Here is a 20,617-nt window from a genome sequence, read left to right as displayed (position 1 = left end):
AACAAATCCATATTATCAATATCAGAAAAAAAATCAGCAACTAGACATCTGAATTCTCAATCTCGTGTGAATATTTACATACTAAGGTATCAATAAGGCATTTAACTTACCTTCTATGAGCTCTAACATGGACACAGTCTTACTGTTTAACCTGTCAACAGCAAGCACAACAATGCTAGCCCTGTACTAAGACAAGCTGTAGCAGAAATGAGAAGGGGTGGGATTAGTTAAGGATAGCTCAGGCTGCTCACAGAGTGAGCTGAATGAGATGCAGGACTCATAAGCAGAAGCTTTTTCTGCGTAAGGCTGACGTCTTCCGAGCAGCAGTGGGAGGTGCAGGTGGTGTCTTAGGGCTACATCAAAGGTGTCAATTAAACATTAAGCCGCTGCTTCAGAATGCTGAGCAACTACAACCCCCACTCTGATTCCATGAAGCCCAGAAAACCTAAGCAATTTTATAGGCTGTGCACTGAATCATAATGAGGAGCCTTTGGGGGCAATATAGCAAATGACTCATCTGAAAATCAAAATGACAATAACTCTTGTATATATCCTTGGCTGACTGGCAGTCTAGCAACTGATAAATCCTTCAGAGAATGCAGTGGGTATTTTAATAGATTTTTCTTAATGTAGCAAATATCTCAGTGGTAAATAGTAGGCCCACATACATTTATCTTCGGATACTGCTCTAGAGAGCATTATAAAACAGGCTATAAAGCATCAGAACTAAAGAGCACCATACTGCTGCATCTCAGTATCTGCCTTTTGCAATGCATTTGTTAAGGTAAACGTGTAAAATACCTTTGTGGTATCCACAGGAATGATGAGAAAAGGTTAATTTGCATGTAAATAGGTTGCTTTTGCAGACACATTTTTCACTCAGTTTGACTTAAGGTTTAGTTCATAGCAAGGGTAATGGGTTATATGTATCAGCACAGTGATGGGGAAGCATGTAGCACATTCACATATTTATGGAAATTCATACAGTATCTTGAGGAAGGAATCAATGTGATTTCTGTGACAAACTAGCTCTATTAACATGTAGGTGCTGCATGAATATATGGTGTTCAAGTAGGGAGAAACAAGCGAGAGAGATTAAAAACAAGAAGTTTGAGTCTAATCTTCAAATATGTTTGTTCTTTTTAAAATCAAGGCTAAACTATTGCAACATTGTCTATGAGAGTATAAATGTGAAAGCCATTTAAAAGCATAAGCTACAGTAATGCAGAAAACCTTCTAAACTGATGAGACAGTCTTATACCTGGCTGTTGTCAGGGTGAAATTCAAGGTTCTGACTACTATTTAAGAAATTCTAAATGATTTAGATCAGTGATGGGCAACCAAAGCTAGTAAGTGGGCTGTATGAGTGGCCCAACTTCATCTCAATGGGCCACATGATTGAAATTGGGCATGCACATTAACCCCCAATAATAATATTAAATACTTTACACTTGATTCTCCTTCTTACCTTTCCAACACAAAGCAGTCCATTATTGGGGCAAATTAAATTGCCAGCAAAAGTAGTGGCTTTAAATGTGTGTGTCTGCTCATTTTGCCACAGGCTGCTCCATCCTCCCCTCTGCTCCAACCCCTGCCCCAACTCCACCCTGTCCCTCAAACCCTCACCCAGCCTCTTCCCCCAAATACACCCTGTCCCTTCTCTTCCCCCTCCCTCCCAACATTTTCAGAACACTGTGAATTGGCTGATTCATGCCCAGTCTCTGCTCCTCCCTATCTCTCTGGGTGTGTCTAGACTACATCCCAGGGATGTAAATTAGACACTTCAAAATTGCAAATAAAGCAGGGATTTAAATGTCTGCACTTCATTTGCATAATGGCAGCCGTTGATTTTTTTCGAAATGGGGCTTTTCAATAGAAAAATAGCTGTTTAGATGGGGATCTTTCAAAAATAAAACCCTTTTTCGAAAGATCCTGTAAACCTCATTTTTGAGGCTGCCACTGATCTCTGCCCTATCCAGCTTCCTTGAGCCCCTGAACTGCACTAAATAGGCAGCTGTATGGCAGTGCAGCAATGCAACTTACGGGGAATTTAGGTCCAGTCTGATCTTGTGAATAACCCATGTCAGGTGGGTTAACTGGACACCTATCATAGTGAATGCCAGTGAAAATGGGGTTGGTTTAGATGCTAAAAAAGGGAACGCACACGTTAAAAACCACTTAGACAAGTTAGATGTCTTCAAATCACCAGGGCCTGATGAATTGTATCCTAGAATACTCAAGAAGTTGACTGAGGAGATATTTGAGCCACTTATCTTTGAAAAGTGGTGGAATATGTGGCTTAACCACTGCAATAAATTAGGTAGGGAGGACATGGAATCTCCATCATTAGAGATTTTTTAAGAGCAGGCCAGACAGACACCTGACAGGGATGGTCTTGGTCCTGCCATGAATGAAGGGGACTGGACTTGAAGATCCTTTAAGCTTCCTTCCAGTTATTCGATTCTATAATTGGCAATCCTAAGGTGTAGAGTCATCAAGAGTAGGCCTTATATCAGAAGTGATCAAGTCTCTTCCAGTCTCTGTCATTCAGCATGTTTTAGGGGTGTTGTTACGTGCTTCACTTGTTAACTGCATCTATCACTAAGGAATTTGGTGGTGTGGGGTGTGAGAAGAAGAATTCTTTGCTAGCACATAGTGTTTTTTAGTCAGACCTCTTGCACATGGTCAGGATTGTTGTTTGGGTCTGCCAAATTGACTTAACTGGTTCTGTAATTGCTACATTCAGGATAGAGTGATTTTGGAAGAAGTCGATATCTGTAAGATGTCTAGTAGTTTATATTGTGCCTCTGGGACTTCTTCCAGTGAGATGTTCAATGAGCTCATGACTCTCTTACAGAGGTCTTAAAATTCTTTCAAATCATCCCCTATTTTGGGAAGTAGGGGCATGTTAGTGTCGTCAGGGGAAGATGATGAAAAGTGAACTGCGGGTCCCATCTCCTGGTCAGAGGTTTTCTCCTCCTCTCTGGCCACCTCTTCTGGAGGCTCACATGGTCCTGGTACGGAAGGCCAGGATGAATAATGTGAGCTCATTCTGGGGAGGAGGACGAGGGACTGGGATATTTATGATGTTGTAGGGGCAATGCTGTCCATATACTCCAATGAGACCACTATGGTGGAAGATGCAATGGTGGTATCAATGGATGCCTGTTCCACTGTTGATCTTTGTGCCCAGTGTAATATGCCCTGTGCAGTGGTCTGATTGACACCTGGATGGGGGAAGAATGGTGTGAAGAGTATAATTACCCTTTGTCCTCATTCTCCTCGTCACTGGAGAGTGGGGGATCAGATTGAGGTGAAGTGACTTAGTACTGACCATGCCCAAGGACATTGGTGGTGAGAAGGGAAGGTTCTGGCATTGAGTGGTGTAGAGCCATGTGGTGCTGAGTGTCTATTCGGCTCCGCCTTTTGCATTGGTTTTGGTTTTCCCTTTTACTGCTGTCAGAGATAGCTCAATTGGGGTCTTTTGCTCTCATGGTACTGGAGGGTCCCACTGCAGTCAGCTCAGTAAGATTTTGACTGTTTGGAGAAAGCTATTTCTTGGATGATTCTGGGGAAGTTGTAGCCTGCTTTTCTGCCATCTTCTTGGCAGTATGGACTTTAGTCTGAGCTAGGAAGAGCCTCTGTCAGAGGCTGCAGCGGATTTATGCAGGGTGGGGGTCCATGCTTCGGATTCAGATGCTGGCTGTAGAGACTTCTTTATCAGGAAGCATTTAAGTTGTAAGTCTCTTGCCTTTTTAGTCCAGAATTTCAGGTAGTGGCCCTGCAAACATGCCTGAAGTCTGTGTGTCTCACTGAGGTAATGAACACACTGGGAGTGCCAATCTGGTACAGGTAATGAAAATCTACAGGTGAGGCAGCTTTTGAAACCAGGCTTTTCTGCCCTCCCTAGGGGAAAATTAAGATTCTGTCAGACCAGAAATTCAGGTTTCTGCTGTTAAGGAAAAATATTTTTGGAGGGAAGAGAAATCAAACTGGGAGAAAAGAACTAACCATACTTAGCTTTTCTTAAGTCTAACTAAAGAAAACGATGCTAATAAGATTAGCCATAGAAGCACTGCTAGATGCTCTGACTCAAGCCAAAGGTGGTAGAGAAGGAACTGAGAGGGGTTAGATTGCATAGTGCCAAGAAACCGCCTATGCCAGCACAAGATGGTCAACATGCATGTATGATGCAACCAAGCACTGTTACCACAAATCTCTGATTACAAGCAGAGGAACATATGAACACCCGAAGTGAAGAACTCACAGGAGAATCACGGTAAAACAAAAAAAGCAGTCATGTAGCACTTTAAAGACCAAATTTAACATACTTAACTACATATCAATAGCTAATTAAACTGTAACACTATTAAATGATTTTGGCAGCACTGAGTACATGTATGCACAGATGTGAAACCCTTTGCTTATTGTTTGCTCTTACTGTATTATGCCTGATTAACCCCGTAAGGCAGGGGTGGGCAATAACACAGTGGCGGTTTGGCAGAGTTAGCCCCTGGCAGGCAGCCACCACTGTATTTATCTGCATGGCCACAGGTGATCTCAACTCCCATTGCCTGAGGATCACCATTCCCAACCAATAGGAGTGGCGGGAAGTGGCACGGACAGGGACACTATTTCCTGCAGCTCCCATTGGCCGGGAATGGCGATCTGCAGCTAATGGGAGCTGTGATTTCTGGTACCTGTAGCCATAAAGGTAAACATAGGAGTGGGACCTGCTAGGAGCTAACCCTGGTAGACCAGATCCTGCCTGTGGGTAAGGTTGTCATGGAAAAGATTTGTGTCTTAACTAGTAAATGGAAAAACATACAGCGCTACAGATCTAAACAAAATATAATCTTTGAGAACTGATGTCATCTAATCATATTAATGGAAAATGTGATAAAAAACAAGTGACACTATTGTAAATGAATTAGGAGGTTGCCTGCATACTGCAGCAAATAATTTGTTTTTAAAACCTGTACCTTAATTAAAAAAAAAAAAAGAATAAGACTTAAAGTTTCTGAGTGTCCTATTGGCGATCTGGAATTACCAGCATACTGTACTAAAAATCATACTACCTAATGAAATCTGAACATCTTGCACACTGTAAAACATTTGTGTTTGGCTGATTATTTTGTGCTCACTGATAAGGATTGCCAAACATGAAAGAATGTTTGAAAAGAGGGAAAGAAGGGTGTTGTGTGAGGCTTTTTCCAGAAGAGAATACATCACACACTCACATTTTAAATATATATCGGTTTTAGAAAAAGTTATAATAATCTCAGTAACATATATAGTGTCATGGACATTAATCCATCATTCTGGCAACATCTTCAATTTGTTTCTCTCCTTCACAAACACTTTCACTCTCCAAGATGACATCATTTTAAAATAGTTAAGGAACAAAATGTACCTTGTGGTTTTCTTCCCCCTTCTGTTATTGTATTTTAATTGTATGTAGGTCTTTTAGGTGTTACATCAAATAAATGATTTCCATGCAACAGCCTAGATGGAGACAAGGAACTGTAATTTTTACCGTATATCTAGCCAAGGCCAAGCCTCAAGGATCAATATCAGGTTTATGTTGACTAGCTGTAGAGGTAAAAACAGTATATTTTCTCTACGTGGACTTTTCCTCAAGTCTGCTATCTCAATATAAAAACACTTTTGGCAGGAGTGGATGAGCAGCGAAACTAAACTAATATTGTGGTGCTTTTGTGAAAAAAGTCTAGGAATGTGAATGGTAAAGATCAGTCTCAGTATAGCAAAAGAAGGTCCCTCCTCTGGAAAAATAATTCCAAGATCCAGAGTGACCATGGTGACAAATACACAAATCCCAGAAAGGGGTCAAACGTAAATCCCAAAATACAAGGCCACGCACAGTAGACAACACTTACAAGATGGAATAAAAAATGGTATTGTCTGCATTGGTATTTTGCCCTAAATTATGACTAATTGGCCTTTGTTTCCTCTCTCCTTTTTATGAGTTCTTCAGGCATCTATGAGTTTGTCTGCTAAGTCAATGTAGTGTGTCAAGTTAAAATTACCTACAACTGATCATCAGCTATTGAGAAAGTAGGAGAAATATGTCTTTTCAGGTGTTTTGCGAGTTGGACTTAAAAAAAAAACCAGTCTCTGTTAACCGATTATGGTTAGGATTTTTTAAGTTACAACTCAACTCTGTCTTAGTTTCCATCTCCCTTCCTCACTCACAGACCTTGGAAGACTGGCCAATACTTGCCTACAGACAACCCCCTAACCTGAAACAAATTCTTTCCAGCAACCACACAGCATACCTCAGACACACTCACCTTGGAACCTGCCCCTACAATATACTCTGTTGCCAACTCTGTCCATACATTTATACAAGTGACACCATCACAGAACCTAACCACATAAGCCACAACATCAGAGGCTCATACAACTGCACATCCTCTAAAGTGATCTATACCATCAAAGGCCAGCAATGCCCCTCTGGCATGTATACTGGCTAAACTGGACAGTCTGTACAACAAAGGATAAATGGATGCAAGTCAGATATCAGAAATGGTAACACACATAAACCTGTAGGGGAACATTGTAAACTGCCAAGGCACACAATCATAGATTAAAAGAAGCCATTCTTCTACAAAGGAATTTCACAAGCCAACTACAGAGAGACAGTGCAGAATTGACCTTCATATGCAAATTTGACACTGTTTGCTTGGGCCTGAACAAAGACATTAACTGGATGGCCCATTATAAAACCAGCCTTCCTTACATTTAACACCTCATTGACATCAAAAGCTAAGTATGGGACACTTCCAGCCCACTCAGTCATCCTCATTAACACTGGCACTGTAATTACAGGTACTTTTTTTGTCCTTTCCCATTTTTTTCCTGTTATAAATTCTGAGTCTCCCCTTTTTTCTCCACTTAAGCTCATCTGAAGAAGTGGATTTTGCCCACAAAGGCTCATGATATAATCTATGTCTTGTTAAGCTCAAGGTTCCACAGGACTACTTTTTGTTTTTAAAGTTACAGACTAACATGTCTATCCTTCTGAGACTTTTTAGGCTCTTTTGAAAAATCTCAGTCTAAACATCTCTATTTCCCCATCTTATGTCTTGATTTGATTATATCTATACAATGTTAAATAAATGTCAACCTTTCGTTTCTTCAGGATAAATGATGAACAACATCTTGATATCCATAAGAATGTAGGGTTACTTCACTAATCTACACCGGGCTGCAGGGAAAGTTTTGCTTCAACATACTTATGAAAAAAAGTCAATTAAATACAATAATAATGTGGTAAAAACATGTGATCAGGGCTGGATTACCCAACAGGCAGACTAAGCACATGCTTAGGGCACCAGCAAAGCAAAAAAAAAAAAAAAAAAAAAAGAGAGAGAGAGAGAGAGAGATTTTACAGTATAGTATTGTTTTTATTTTGAATTACATATGGGAGTGCACCATAATCTTTTCAGTGCTTAGGGCCTCTAAAGGTCTTAATCCAGCCCTGCATGTGATCCCACTGAAGACAATCTGATTTGTTAAGTCCCAGCTTTGGGAACCTAAAAGTACTTCTTGAGATATATCTGACCAAGGTGATTTAAGAAGAATGGCCACTGGGATGGCTAAGGGCCATAGAAGGAAATCACAAAGCAAATTAAAATGTCCTTTTATACAGTAAAGGAAAGGATAAGTACTCATTCTACAGCTGCTCGCATTACGATCCCATCTGTGCTTGCAGAAGCCCTATTTTCTTTATAGATGTATACAATTTTAAACTGGCACTGAAACTTGGTACAGGTAAAACCTCTCTAGTCCAGCAGACTCAGGACCTGACTGGTGCCAAACCAGAGAATTTGCCAAACCACGGAAGGTCAATATTGTCTAGCAGCATTACTAACACTTCCACTGCTTACTAGGCTCTTAGAAGACATTTATGGGTAAATCAAAGCTAAATAACACCACAGTTTACAGGACTGGTGTCTGTAAACAAACTTTATGAGACCATGGTAAGTGGACATCCAACTAACAAAAAGAAAAACATGCTGGACCACAGATGTTGTTGAACCAGAGAGTAACAGAGTAGAGAAGTTCAACCTATATAGGATTCCTTTACTGAAGCAATTTTTTTAACACATGCCACTAAGTAATCTACTATACTCTATACACTCTTTTTGAACCTTGTCTGCTTTACAAAGAATATAGATACCATGTAAGCTACCCTGGTCATAAAGACTTAATTATACCACTTGCTAAATTAAAGTCAAATGGGACTTTTTTAATCTAACAGGAATGGCATTCTTGAATAACATCTCTTCTCACAGCACTGAAGTACGGTGTTTTAGAGTATATAACCCGCACTCGTGTTTAACCCGTGGTTTTTCTTTGCTGTGTTAAAAAAAAAAAAACACACAACTTAGATTACCCACAGACGTGTATAACCCGTGGGTTCTATAGGCTAATTCACGGTAATTGCACATACCAGGATAAAATGCCAATGTCCTGCATTCCACCCATCTTTTGTTAGGTAGTCATCCTTCTGCCAGCGAGAGGAACGTAGAGTGCAGCACAGGCAAGTTGACCAGCCTGCAAGAGGGGAGCCGCACTCGTGCCCAGACCCTGTGCAGCTGCAGCCAGATGCAACCCACGCTTCTCCGGGAGGGGGAACAGAGAGCACAGCGCAGGCACACTGGAAACTTGTCAGGCTCTCCCTACAGTGGAGCGGAGATGACCCAGCTAATGGGATAGAGCTGCTTATGAGTAAAAATAAACTTGTATACCCCACGGACATGTATACCCCATGGGGGAGAGGGGACGAGGTTTGTAAAAATGTGTATAACCTGTGGGTTATATACGCTAATATATGGTACCTTTGGGAAAGAAAGAGTTTAGAATGAGTTTTGGGGGGGGGGGGAGGCGGTGTTTTGGTTTGTAATTAAATTTGATTTAATGAAAGGTAACTAGCTAGCTGATTGTCCTGGAGACTCAAACTGAGAGTTTTTTTAATCAAAAGGATTTAGCCTCAGTCTTAAACTCAAAGAAAAGGTGCAATACACAGGCAATGGTAACACAAACTGCCCCACTTTACCATCAGTGAAATTAAAAATCATGACCAGGAAACGAAGGATCTAATTCTTCATGTGCTTAACCTGTGAACAAGCTGCCAACACAGATATTGTTAGTTAGCCTGAAGCCATCAACTCATTCCATACAAGCTGCTGAACAGCCTTCAAACATTTACTAATTCTGATTGCTGGTAAAAAGGATATTGAATAAAATTTGACTTTTCATTCTACAGGACCAGAAATATTTTTAAGCTATCCTACACCCTTGAAATATTTAACAACAATAAAAGGGCACAAAGTATTATATAGACTTTGAAAACATTACAAAATTGACAAAGGCAGCAGGGTCCAATGGGTAGGGTACTAGACTGAGATAAGCCCTCTGATGCCACGTTGGCAAATCACTGCACCTCTCTGTATGTCGCTTTCCTCTCACCCTTAGTCTGTTTGGTTTCTGTAGATAACATGTTCAGGATAGGTACTGACTTTCAAAAAGGGGTATGGACAGATTGGGGCTCCGATATCACTCTGGGGCTTCCAACTATAATACACAACCAAATTACACAACAGTGAAGCAGCAATGCCTGTTTTCTGCTGTCTGCAAATTCAGAGCATGGCCTCTAGTATGTCAAAGGCATATAAAAACAACAGAAAATGCACTAGTTTGAACTTTTAGAAAAATTTCTCTAAATCCTATAAAAATCGAAGTGCAGTTGTTGGTTGTTTAGTTGTATATAACTCATCACGAAGCTGAAGGAGCACTTGCTTCCATTTCCATTAAAAGCATACCCACATACCATGAGCAGACTTTTTAATCACGTCTTAAGCATGTAAAATGTTTCTTGTCTCTGAGAAAAGATGGTGGCAATGGGACACGTTATCTTCCTCAATTACTGGTGCTTGCCTCTATGGTGCATTTTTATTTATGGGTGACCCCTCTCTTCTAAATCCCTGCACAATATATTTCTCCAAACTTATAGCTGAAAAAGAAAGTGAGCACTCCTGGTTTTACAATGATTTCTTCTCCAAAAGGAATGAACATACAAGTTCAGTAACCAAAGAGGATAAAATTTAAATTTTAATTTAAGATATTTCTACATATGATTGCAAGTGTAGCTTAATTGTTATTTGCTGTTCTGAGTCATTTGTAACAAAAACAGCACATTTATATTGTCTGAGGGTTTTGTACAAGGTACTGGCAAATAATTATTACACTTCGATAGGGTTTATTTTTTAAATAATGTCCTCAAATTAAAGTCTTCAGTATTACTTATTATATCCTATTTACAAATACAATAGTGCAGAGGTAAAACAGACAAGCAATTAATTCTGCTAAAGGTCAAATGCAAGGCATTATAATTTAGAAGCTACTTTAAAATATAAATAACTGCAAACAACAAAACATGGCTCTGTTACGACAACTTAGTGAAAATAAGACTGTGCAAACATTACACTTTCCTGTTGAAACAATAAAGAAAACTTTACCCTTTTTGCTCAGTACTGAATGATGACTGCTCCTATGGAAATCACTTCCTAATTATAGATGGTGAAAATAGCATTGCTTAATACTTTCATCATAAAATCCTGTTTTTATTTACTTTCATATTTTAGAATGAACTTTTCCATGTCAACTATCTGACTAGGCTGCATTGTTTTGGAACATTTCAGGGAAAATAAAGCATCCATTTATCAAAGTGAGTTAGGGAAAACTGATATTTTCCCATTTTAATGTCCTTAAAATGTTTCATTGAGAAGCTTTAGTATCCCCATGCTTTAGGGCAGGATGTGAAAATTGGCAAGATGGCTACCTAGCGTCAAGATGGGGGCAGGCGATGTGACTAGATGGTGCTAGTGACACAATGGGAATGAGACAGTAGATGCCATGGCACCAGCAAACTTGAACAAAATCTATAATCTAAAGGCTTAAAGGACTGGCAAGAGCATAGTTTTTGAGAAAGCCTTGGAATGCAACTGGCCCTTTGGGATCAGAAGAATCTTTTCATTTGATGAGACTGGTTTTTAAAACCTCTCATACGTATAAGGAGTATTACAGGTGGCAGCCCAATAGAACTGGAATGTCTGAGGGAATTGCTTGCATGATTTCTTGTTAACCAGAGTGGTGGAACAGAAGTGCTCTTTATAACAGGTTGGGTGTGCCTTTTAGTAGAGGAATCCCAGTCCAAAGCAGTGACAACTCTGTCTCTAAGCAATTCACTCTGAATTGATACTCTCAAAAATTGATACTCTCTGGGACCCACTTGTTACAGTAGGATTTATGGCAGCATCTACTTGAAGCATACCTAAATTGGGGTGGGACACCCCCTCCCCAATCCACAGGCTGGGACTGCCAACCCTAGCTTAGGGTCCATGAGTCCAACTGTACCTCCCTGCTGCTGGAACTGTGCAATGCTGCCCCAGGCTCCACCCTCAATGCTAACCCTATGGGGAGTGTGCCTCCAGGGGGAGGGACTGGACAAGGCTAGCACTAGGGCCAGAGACCAAGGCACCAGCATACAGCACCAGCATCAGGAGAGGGATGTGTCCAAGCTGACAGACTCCTAGGTGAGTTCAGGGGAGGTGGGGGGAGAAGTGAAACTTGAGGCTCAGCAGGGCCCTCTTCTGTCCATGGGCATGCTCTGCAGACTGTGTGCCCCTGGTACCTGAGAGGTAAGAGGTTGGGGGGGGAGGGGGAAGAGACTTTGCACAGAAATGTTAGTGCATACATCAATGTAGTACAGGAAATCCTTGCCATTCGCAATGGATTCTGCAAATCATGTATACATCAAGATAATTTCATCCATAAGCTTGGCCTTACTATCAGTGAGGAGCCAATACAACAGCTAATAGGCCCTCACTTTGTAAAATCTGATTTAACTCTACTCTCCCTGCCTATAAATTTCATGGTACCAGTTTATGTTCATGGAAGAAATAAAGAACAAATCCACCCTATTAAGTTCTCCATGTCTACGCTTTTAAAAACTGTCTGAATAAACAACTGTCTCCTATAAACATTATTTAATGCTAACCACACAATCAATACTTCATCCCATTAGCTCTTTGCAGGATTCCTCTCCTTCTGCTGTGTCATATTCCTTGGACCTAAACTGACCACATAGTTCACTGGAAACAGTGTTCAAACAATGAGATTCAGTCAAACTAGGATATCTGGCAGACTAGTAGACAGAAGAGTTTTCAGTGTAAACAGACCAGATGGACATGGGGAGAGGAAAGTGGTAGAATACATTAGCAGGGTCAACAATGTGATGGCAGCAAATATGTCAGTTCCATAATTTTTGGTGAGCATGGGTAGGTTTGCTTAGGGTGGAACAGTTAAAAGACAAGAAAACACAGCTCAGACTGATAGAAATTGTGTTTGCACGGTGTATAGCCATTCTTTGTCAGGCACTACTATAAATAAACATGATTAAATACTGTAGAACAGTAATTACCACGTTTTGGTATTTAAGATTTTGCAATACAGGTATTTTTCTATCTTTATATTAGAAAATAAATGTGTCTCAAATATTGAGATAACTGTCTGATGCAAATGGTTATATTTTAGTGTAAAGTATTGTTTATGTACAGTATCTTGCAAGAAACTCAGAGATGTTAACACTTTACAAATTGCATTCAAAAACATTTGCCTCTGCTATTGGAAACATTTTTCCTTTGCTTTACCTGAGCTGGTAGATGCAGGAGACTTGCTCCGTCTAGATGGACCTGGGCTCTTGGTGGTGCTCCTACGGGATGTTGAAGCTATTTTGGTATAGGAAGTAGATTTCACTACCCGACATTCTAAAAAACAAAGAAACTGTACAAGTTAGCAGGTAAGGAAACCAGCAAAGCAAACCTGAGCAAAGAAAGCACAAACATTTAACTTAGCAATGGGCAACCAAGCCTAGTGAGTGGCCCTCCTTCAAATCAGTGGTCTTCATGATTGCCAGTGCTGGGCAACCTGTGGCCCGCGCACCCCTCTTACGTCCCTTTTCCCCCATGCCTCTCGTGCACTGAGGCACTGGAGCCCCACACCTCCTATGCTTCCCCTTCCCTCCCAGCACTTCTGAGCACCATGAATCTGCTGTTTCCTGATCCTTTCCCTCCCAGAGCTTGCACAGAGATAAACAGCTGATTCATCATGCTCCAAAAGTGCTGGGAGGGAGGGGGGAGAAGTAGGAAGTGCAGGGCTCCAGTGCCCCCATGCACCGGAGCAGACGGGGGTCAACAAGTAGAACTGTAGTGGGCCACATGATGCCCACGGGCTGCAGGTTGCTCACCACTGATTTAACACATCCTTATTTTCATTCCCCATATGAAGTTTTATGGGAAAGGAAAAAATTAATGGGCCCTCGGTCCGGGTTCAATAAAAATTCAAGCTTTTGACACTCTATGGTGAATACAATACTGCAAAGATACGGACTCAAATATTTTGTTTATTTATGTGTACAGTGTTTTCCAGGTAAACAAACCTGAAGACTGCTTTTATGTATCAAACTATTAGACTACCCGATATGATGCAGGTGTCCATCTCTCATGAAAGGTTTAAGAAAAATGGAGCAAGGTTATTGCTCCTGGTTAAGTATCTGGTGAGCAACAGCCAACTCTGTGGCACATGCAATTCATCACAGGTTGAGGGAAATGGCACTGTTTGCTCATAAGAGATTAGTAAAATCACTGAAGGGGCAAAATTACCCTCCCACTTGAGAACACGGCTGTTCAGGTTAGAGTTTATATCCACCCACACAGCTCTTGCATTTATGCCTGCAAAATGGTTATTGGCCTGAGCATAGAGAGAATGTATGTGTATGAAAGCCAAGAGCTTACAGTCATAATGGCAACAAATTTAATCACCAGACACTTCACAGAGTTAAAAAAAAAAGAGAAAAAAAGGCTTTTTAGGCAAGATAGGAATAGAAGAGATGATGCCACTACACTTTCCTATTTAAGAGAAATTGATCCACCAATTTATTTGTAAATCAGGACTGTCTCCCCATTTTCCTTCCCACAGGTTTCTTCCAAATTTTTTTTAAGAGAAACAAATAAGCTTTTTGATGTCACTGGCCAAAACACAGATTGTATACGTACATCATTTGTCCCTGTAGTCAATCAGTGGCACTGAGACATAGTTTAGACAACAAGGAAGGAGAATCGAGCACAGATGATCCACTGTACCATATCTATCAAAAAGGGATTCAATAAGGTGTATTGCTTGTGGCTTTCTGAACAATTTTCAAGACTTCAAACTACTGGAATGAGGGGAGGAGGAATTGATGAATTACTAGAGAAATGTTTGGAGGAGACTGCTATTTAGGAAAAGAGAGCCTCGAAGAAAAAAAACAAACTAACACTCACGCTCTTCTTTTTGTGTTAAGCAGAAATGAGGGATGCATTTTCTCTGTTCTGAAAGAGATTCTTAAAAGGTAATTGCTAGCTGAAACCAGTAATACAAGAGAAACTTCACACTAAATACAGGTCCAAAAACCTTTTGCACATGTCAAATACAGGAAGTTCTTTAGGTCAAGGTTTAAAATATAAGGTAATATAACATGGCAAGCCAAATTCTTTGTTTTTTATGGCATTATGCCATTAATGATGCATACTGGAAAAAAACCCTATAAATATAGAATATTTTGAATACATATCCACACTGGCTAATTAGTGAGGAAGGAAATGTGTTTAGATATTATGTTAATAGGTACTATGCAAACCACTAATGAAGACAAATCTCATCACCCAAAACTGTTAGACTACAGTCTAGTTCCCTTGACAAGTGCAAATACCTCACATATAGTCTCTTAAAAGCAAGGAACTATCTAGTTTCCTTACTGTATATTAATACCTGTGTTGACACTATCACATATAAAACTTCCTTCCACTTCTAATGGGTCAAGAATACAATGCAGACAACATTTTTCCTTCTCGCACCAATATTAATTCTGACTGCAACAAAATCATCATATATTTATTACCTACATATGTGAACTGATTGCCTTGTCAGCGAAGCATCCTGTGGCACCTTATAGACTAACCGAAGTGTTGGAGCATAAGCTGTCGTGGGCAGAGACGCATTTCATCAGATGCATGCATGTCGGCGAGGAGTCCTGTGGCACCTTATAGATTAATCGAAGTGTTGGAGCATAAGCTTTCATGGGCAAAGACCCACTTCATCAGATGCATTAAGGTGCATGCATCTGACAAAGTGGGTCTTTGCCCACGAAAGCTTATGCTCCAACACTTCAGTTAGTCTATAAGGTGCCACAGGACTCCTCGCCGCTTTTCAGATTCAGACTAACACGGCTTCCCCTCTGATACTGGATTGCCTTGTGTGTACATAGGTGGCATATGAGGCTGGATTTAGGTTCTTGCATTGCAGTACAAACCCTCAAAGATGTTATGAGACCTAATTTGCATGTGAATTATTGTGTTTAAATGTCTTACTGATGTTTAGAGTCTAAACAACAAAGAAGTTAGACTCCCAGGGCAAAAATGGGAATATTTTAAAATAATTCTCTAAATCTGAGTAGTTTTATCCTGAAAATCTGCATAGAAATATCAGTTGTCCAATGAAGAGTTAAAAAGTCTTAAATTTGGTGAAGTAATTTCTAACTGTGCACCTTAGTACTGCTTCCATAATAAGAAGGAAACAGAAGCTCCACTATTGTTAAAGCTCTCATTTAGGTGCTCATAGCTGCTATCTCCTTCACTTCAGGCAAAGTGTAAGTGAGAAGGCCAGGAGGTGATGGGTACTAAGGAAGAGAGAGTAAGAATTGAAGCGCCTGTCCATGTTATTTCTCCCTATGTTCGGGTTGGGTGTAGGTCATGCTAATCCTTCAACTGCAGTCCTGGGGGGATACAGCAAATTGTCCAGAAAAATCATGACTAAACATGACAAATAACGTCACAGTATATGAAGAAACATCTGGGACCAGGATAAAAAAAGGGGAGAAATGTCTAAGACTCCATTGTAAGAAGAAGCACAGTGAAGTACCAGTAACTTAGGTATCTGGATAGCCAAGGACAAGTAGAAAATTAGAAAAGTTAATCCTCTCCCTCAAAGCATATGGCTGAATTTTCCACTCACCACAAAGATTATAATCCTATGAAGAAGCAATCACATCTAATTTGAATAGGGCCAGGAAAGTCAACCCCCCCCCCCCCCAATAAGAAAAATTTACACGTGAACAACTGGAGACTGAGCACATCACCTTTAAATGCTTCTCTTTACTCCTTGGTGTCAAACATTGAAATCCTCCTCCTCTACCCCACCTCTTTCCTTTTGCTGTGCAAACCATACCAAGTTCAGTTCAAAACTGCTTTTGTATCATTTCCCCTCCTCTCAAGAGGCCCTGAAATTTGTACAGATGAACATTTTTCCCCATTTTTAAATATCATTGTGAAGCTACAACCAAAGTTTGTCAAGTTTTGTATTGCCTGTGAGTACATGCAGAGATTTTATACGCTAAGACCATGGCCTGAAAAGCTAAGCACACAGGTATATGTGCCTTTGCTGCACACACAAGAGTCATGCAACTTTTGTCTTCAAATATTGCAATAGCACTAGTTAAAAAGGGTAAAGACATGCCTACATGACAGTTCTACATCAGTGCTACCATGCCAATATAACACACTTCGTCAAGTCAAGCTATGCCAATCAGAAAGCACTCTTCTGATCAGCAAGATTAATCCATCTCAGTGAGAAGTCTTAAGTTTCTGTTGACACAGCATTGGTGTTGATACAATACCGGTGAAAACAGCAAAACTTGCATTTCTTGACAGGTGGAGGGTTTTTTCAATTCCCTGAGCAATGTAAATTAGATCAACCTAACTGGTGGTGTAGATCTGCCCTAAGTTTCCACTGAGGAACTTAACACTGTTGTATATTACTAAGGGCAGGTCTAACTTACCAACTCCAGCTATGTGACTATTGTAGCTGGACTAGATGTAACTTAGGTTGAGTTACCGTGAAGACTCCACTGTAGGGAGTCAATGGAAGAAACTCTCCCATTTATTTCCCTTATGCATCTCATTCCAATGGGAATAACAGAAACAACCAGAGAGTCATCAGTGGTCAACTTAACGGTCTTCACTAGACCCACTTAAGTCAACCCCCGAGGAATAAATTACCAGTTTCAATTGCCCAGTAAGCACAGAAAAGCTCTAAGCCTTTGCTTGCAACAGAGATACTCAGACTAACAGGTCTTGACTTTGCTGCAAAGCTTATGTACGTGATTCTGCTGCCACAACTCAACTTCGAAAACTAAACCATAATGTAAGCTAGCCGTTTCCACTTCATGGAACTAATCATCTCAGAATGGACACAGCTGTAAATAAGGACTAAGCCAAATGTGACAGTGTGGGGAGGGTAAAGAGCTAGGTATACTAGATTCAAAAATTATTAGAAAAAAACCCTTTCCAATTAAATTGAAATGTTAATGGAATTTCAGACAAAGGAGAAGGGAAAAAACAAACAAGCAACCCACCCTCCCCCCCCCCCCCCCACCACCCGCTGTACATGGAATTACCCCTTTTCTGACTGCACAGTGATTCATATGTTCAACAGCATGAATTTTTCTTATTTTCTCCCCTCCCGCTCACACCCCCAACCAAATCAGAGAGTACTACAAAAACAAAGCCGCACCCACATGGAGAAATGGAGAAAAAAAGGCCACTTGACTCTTGGTCATAGGAGCAGGCTTAGCCAAAGGAGAGCAGAGAAATAAGAGGTGACTTCAGAGTATGTTCAGGTGGTACTCAATGTTTGGCAAAGCTCTATTATTTCCACTCACAACTATCAAATGTAGATTGATGAGGGTGCAGGACACGGAATCTAAATGCTGATTATATGCAGAATAATACAAAGCAAAAGGGAGTCAACATGGTTCTAATGCCATAAAACTCAGTTCCAAGATGCAGTATGCCAGATAATAGCTTTTCAGTGAGAATGCCTAGCAATGTGTTATATATTATACCAGCTAGAGAACTGTAAAATGATGACTAAAATAACAGCTACAAAAATATCAGCTACAAAAATACACAAACTGTCTCTGGTTCTTTGAGTTCTATTGTAGCAAGGAGAGTTAGCTTAGGAGGTTCAAGACATCTGAACAATATTACTAATAATCACACTGAGAAAAAGAGCAGAGATTCAAATTATAGGAATTCACACCACGGAGAAACCTTAGAACACAAGAATGGCTATACTGGATCACACCAGAGGTCCATCTAGCAAAGTATCCTGTTGTCCAACAGTGGCCAATGCTAGGTACCGCAAAGGCTGAACAGGTCATGATCAAGTGATCCACCCTTTTGCCCTATGATGGACAGATGGAGTGCTAGCCAGCACTCAGTGACTAATGGGTTAAACGCAAGTAGCTGGGGGAGTTGGCAAGGAGCCAGGAGAGCCAATGGGGTAGAGTGTTGAAATTTGAATTGGAACATATGCCTGCTGCTGTTTTCTGTGTGTGCGTTTTTAAGTCAGGAGTTGGGGGAACAAGATGAACTGAACCAGGCAGAACTAATAAAGGTTAATAAAAATCACCTTTTTGGGGGCTATGATTTGATTCTTGTGTCCTGGGAGGTAACAGGAGGTCTGTGCATGCATGCCTAAGAATAAGACGTCAGTTATTAGAGATTGCAATTTGTTTTTTCTCTGTTTTTCAAGCTCTCTTGTGAAAAATGAGCTTGCTGGTACTCCTCTGGAAGAAGTTCAAGTGCTTTTTTCCTGGGTCTCAAAAGCAGGAGAGTTTCACTTGATGGTGGCCGCCTAATCTCACAAGGCAAGGGAATCTGTGACATTGGGGAGTTTTTTAAGCAGAAGCCTAAAGAGGCTTTTTAAGGTCTCTTGCAGTACCCCACTTTCTTCACTCAAAGTGCCAGAGTGGGGAACGGTCTTGACACACCCATTCCCAGCCTCTCACAGACAGAGCCTAGGGACACCATCCCTACCCATCCTGGTTAACAGCCATTGATGAACCTATCTATCCTCCATTAATTTATCTAGTTCTTTTTTTGAATCCTCTCAGACTTGGCCTTCACAACATCTCCAGCAAAAAATTCCACACGATGACTGTGTGTTGCACCCACAGTTTAAGCTCAGCCTCCGTCTCCTCCCTTTGGAGCGAGGGGCCCATGCTGGCACTCCAGCTTCACAGCCACCACAAAGCTGGAGTACCAGTTCCGGCTTCCCACTTGGAGGCCCACATGGGTGCGTGTGCGTGTGCATGCGCGTGCGTGAAGCCCGACCTTCCCCGCCAGACCCAGTTCACAGACAAAGAGCAAGCAGGTCCACATGCTGCTGCTCACCCCACCCTGGTGGGGGAACAGCAGTGTGTAGTGACTCACTTAGGGATGTAAGCAACTAATCGACTAGTCAACTATCTGATAAGCAAAAGTTTATCAGATAGTCAACACACTAGTCAACTAGTCACTTCCCTGTCCCTTGCTGCCTCTATCAGAAAGAGGTGGCAAAAAGGGGAAAGAGGAGGGGAGTGCCAGTTCCCCCCAACTCCAGCTCCAGGGGAGGGGTGCAGTGGCGCCATTCCACTTCTCAAATGTATAAGAGACCCAACAGGGGACTCCCCGCTGGCCCCGAACTCTATGCGGCATTTAAAAGTGGGAGCACCTCATGGAGCCTAGGGCCAGCAGGAGACTCAGAGTCCCCCACTGGCCTCAGGTTCCACATGGCATTTCAAAGGGCAAGTGCCACATGGAGCTCGGGGCCAGCAGGGAAACCCATTGTCTCCAGGCTCCATGCGACATTTCAAAGGTGGAATGCCATGTGCCTCTGTAGCAAGAGACAGGCAGAAATTCCACTGACTATTCGATTAGTTGATTAATCTAATTTTAACATCCTTAGAAGTGCTGTCTGGAGGCTTTTCCCACTGATCCCATTGGCTGGAGTTGCATCCAATGGGAGCAGCAGGAGGCCGTGTCTGGGAGCTACGGGGGCACAAAGCCAGGTAAACATCCCCCCGTACTCTCGGATGCATTAAATCCAGGCCCATGGATTTTTTGTATGTTTTGCTTTTCTAAATAGTTCCTAACTTGTTCTTTCCCCACCACGGGCTGTCCACCTCCATCCTATACTGTGTTGCCTAGTGCATTTGTCTGAGAGCTGACCCTGTCCGTGAAGACAGAGGCAAAGAAAGCATTGAGTACTTCAGCTTCTCCCACATCTTCTGTCACTAGGTTACCTCCCTCATCCAGTAAGAGCCCAACACCCTCTCTGATCACCCTCTTATTGCTAACATGCCTGTAGGAACCTTTGTTATACTTCACATCCCTTGCTAGCTGCAATTCCAATTGTGCTTTCACCTTCCTGATAACCCCCCTGCATTCTTGAGCAATATATTTATACTCCTCCCTAGTCATCTGTCCAAGTTTCTACTTCTTGTAAGCCTCCTTTTTGTGTTTAAGCTCACCAAAGATGTCCCCGGTAAGCCAAGCTGGTCTCCTACCATATTTGCTTCTCTTGCTGTGCATCGGGATGATTTCTTCCTGTGCCTTTAATGAGGCTTCTTTAAAATACTGCCAGCTCTCCTGGACTCCTTTCCCCTTCACGT

The 20,617-nt window shown here is 41.4% G+C and overlaps 1 protein-coding gene across 4 annotated transcripts in view; it reads right to left on the bottom strand.

The window, feature by feature from the left end:
* DCLK1 (doublecortin like kinase 1) overlaps window positions 1-20,617 on the bottom strand; it is a 310,171-nt gene that overhangs the window by 75,737 nt on the left and 213,817 nt on the right. For 3 of the 4 annotated variants that reach the window (XM_075919170.1, XM_075919169.1, XM_075919171.1), the window contains exon 5: window positions 12,738-12,854. In XM_075919170.1, the coding sequence (XP_075775285.1) occupies window positions 12,738-12,854 (117 nt within the window). Of the gene's footprint in view, window positions 1-110; window positions 285-12,737; window positions 12,855-20,617 lie in introns of those variants that run through there. The other variant, XM_006134224.4, reaches the window with a different exon arrangement.

This window comes from Pelodiscus sinensis, chromosome 1, assembly GCF_049634645.1.
Source record: "Pelodiscus sinensis isolate JC-2024 chromosome 1, ASM4963464v1, whole genome shotgun sequence".
Classification (NCBI taxonomy): Eukaryota; Metazoa; Chordata; order Testudines; family Trionychidae; genus Pelodiscus; species Pelodiscus sinensis.
This window is presented reverse-complemented; position numbering and strand designations above follow the sequence as displayed.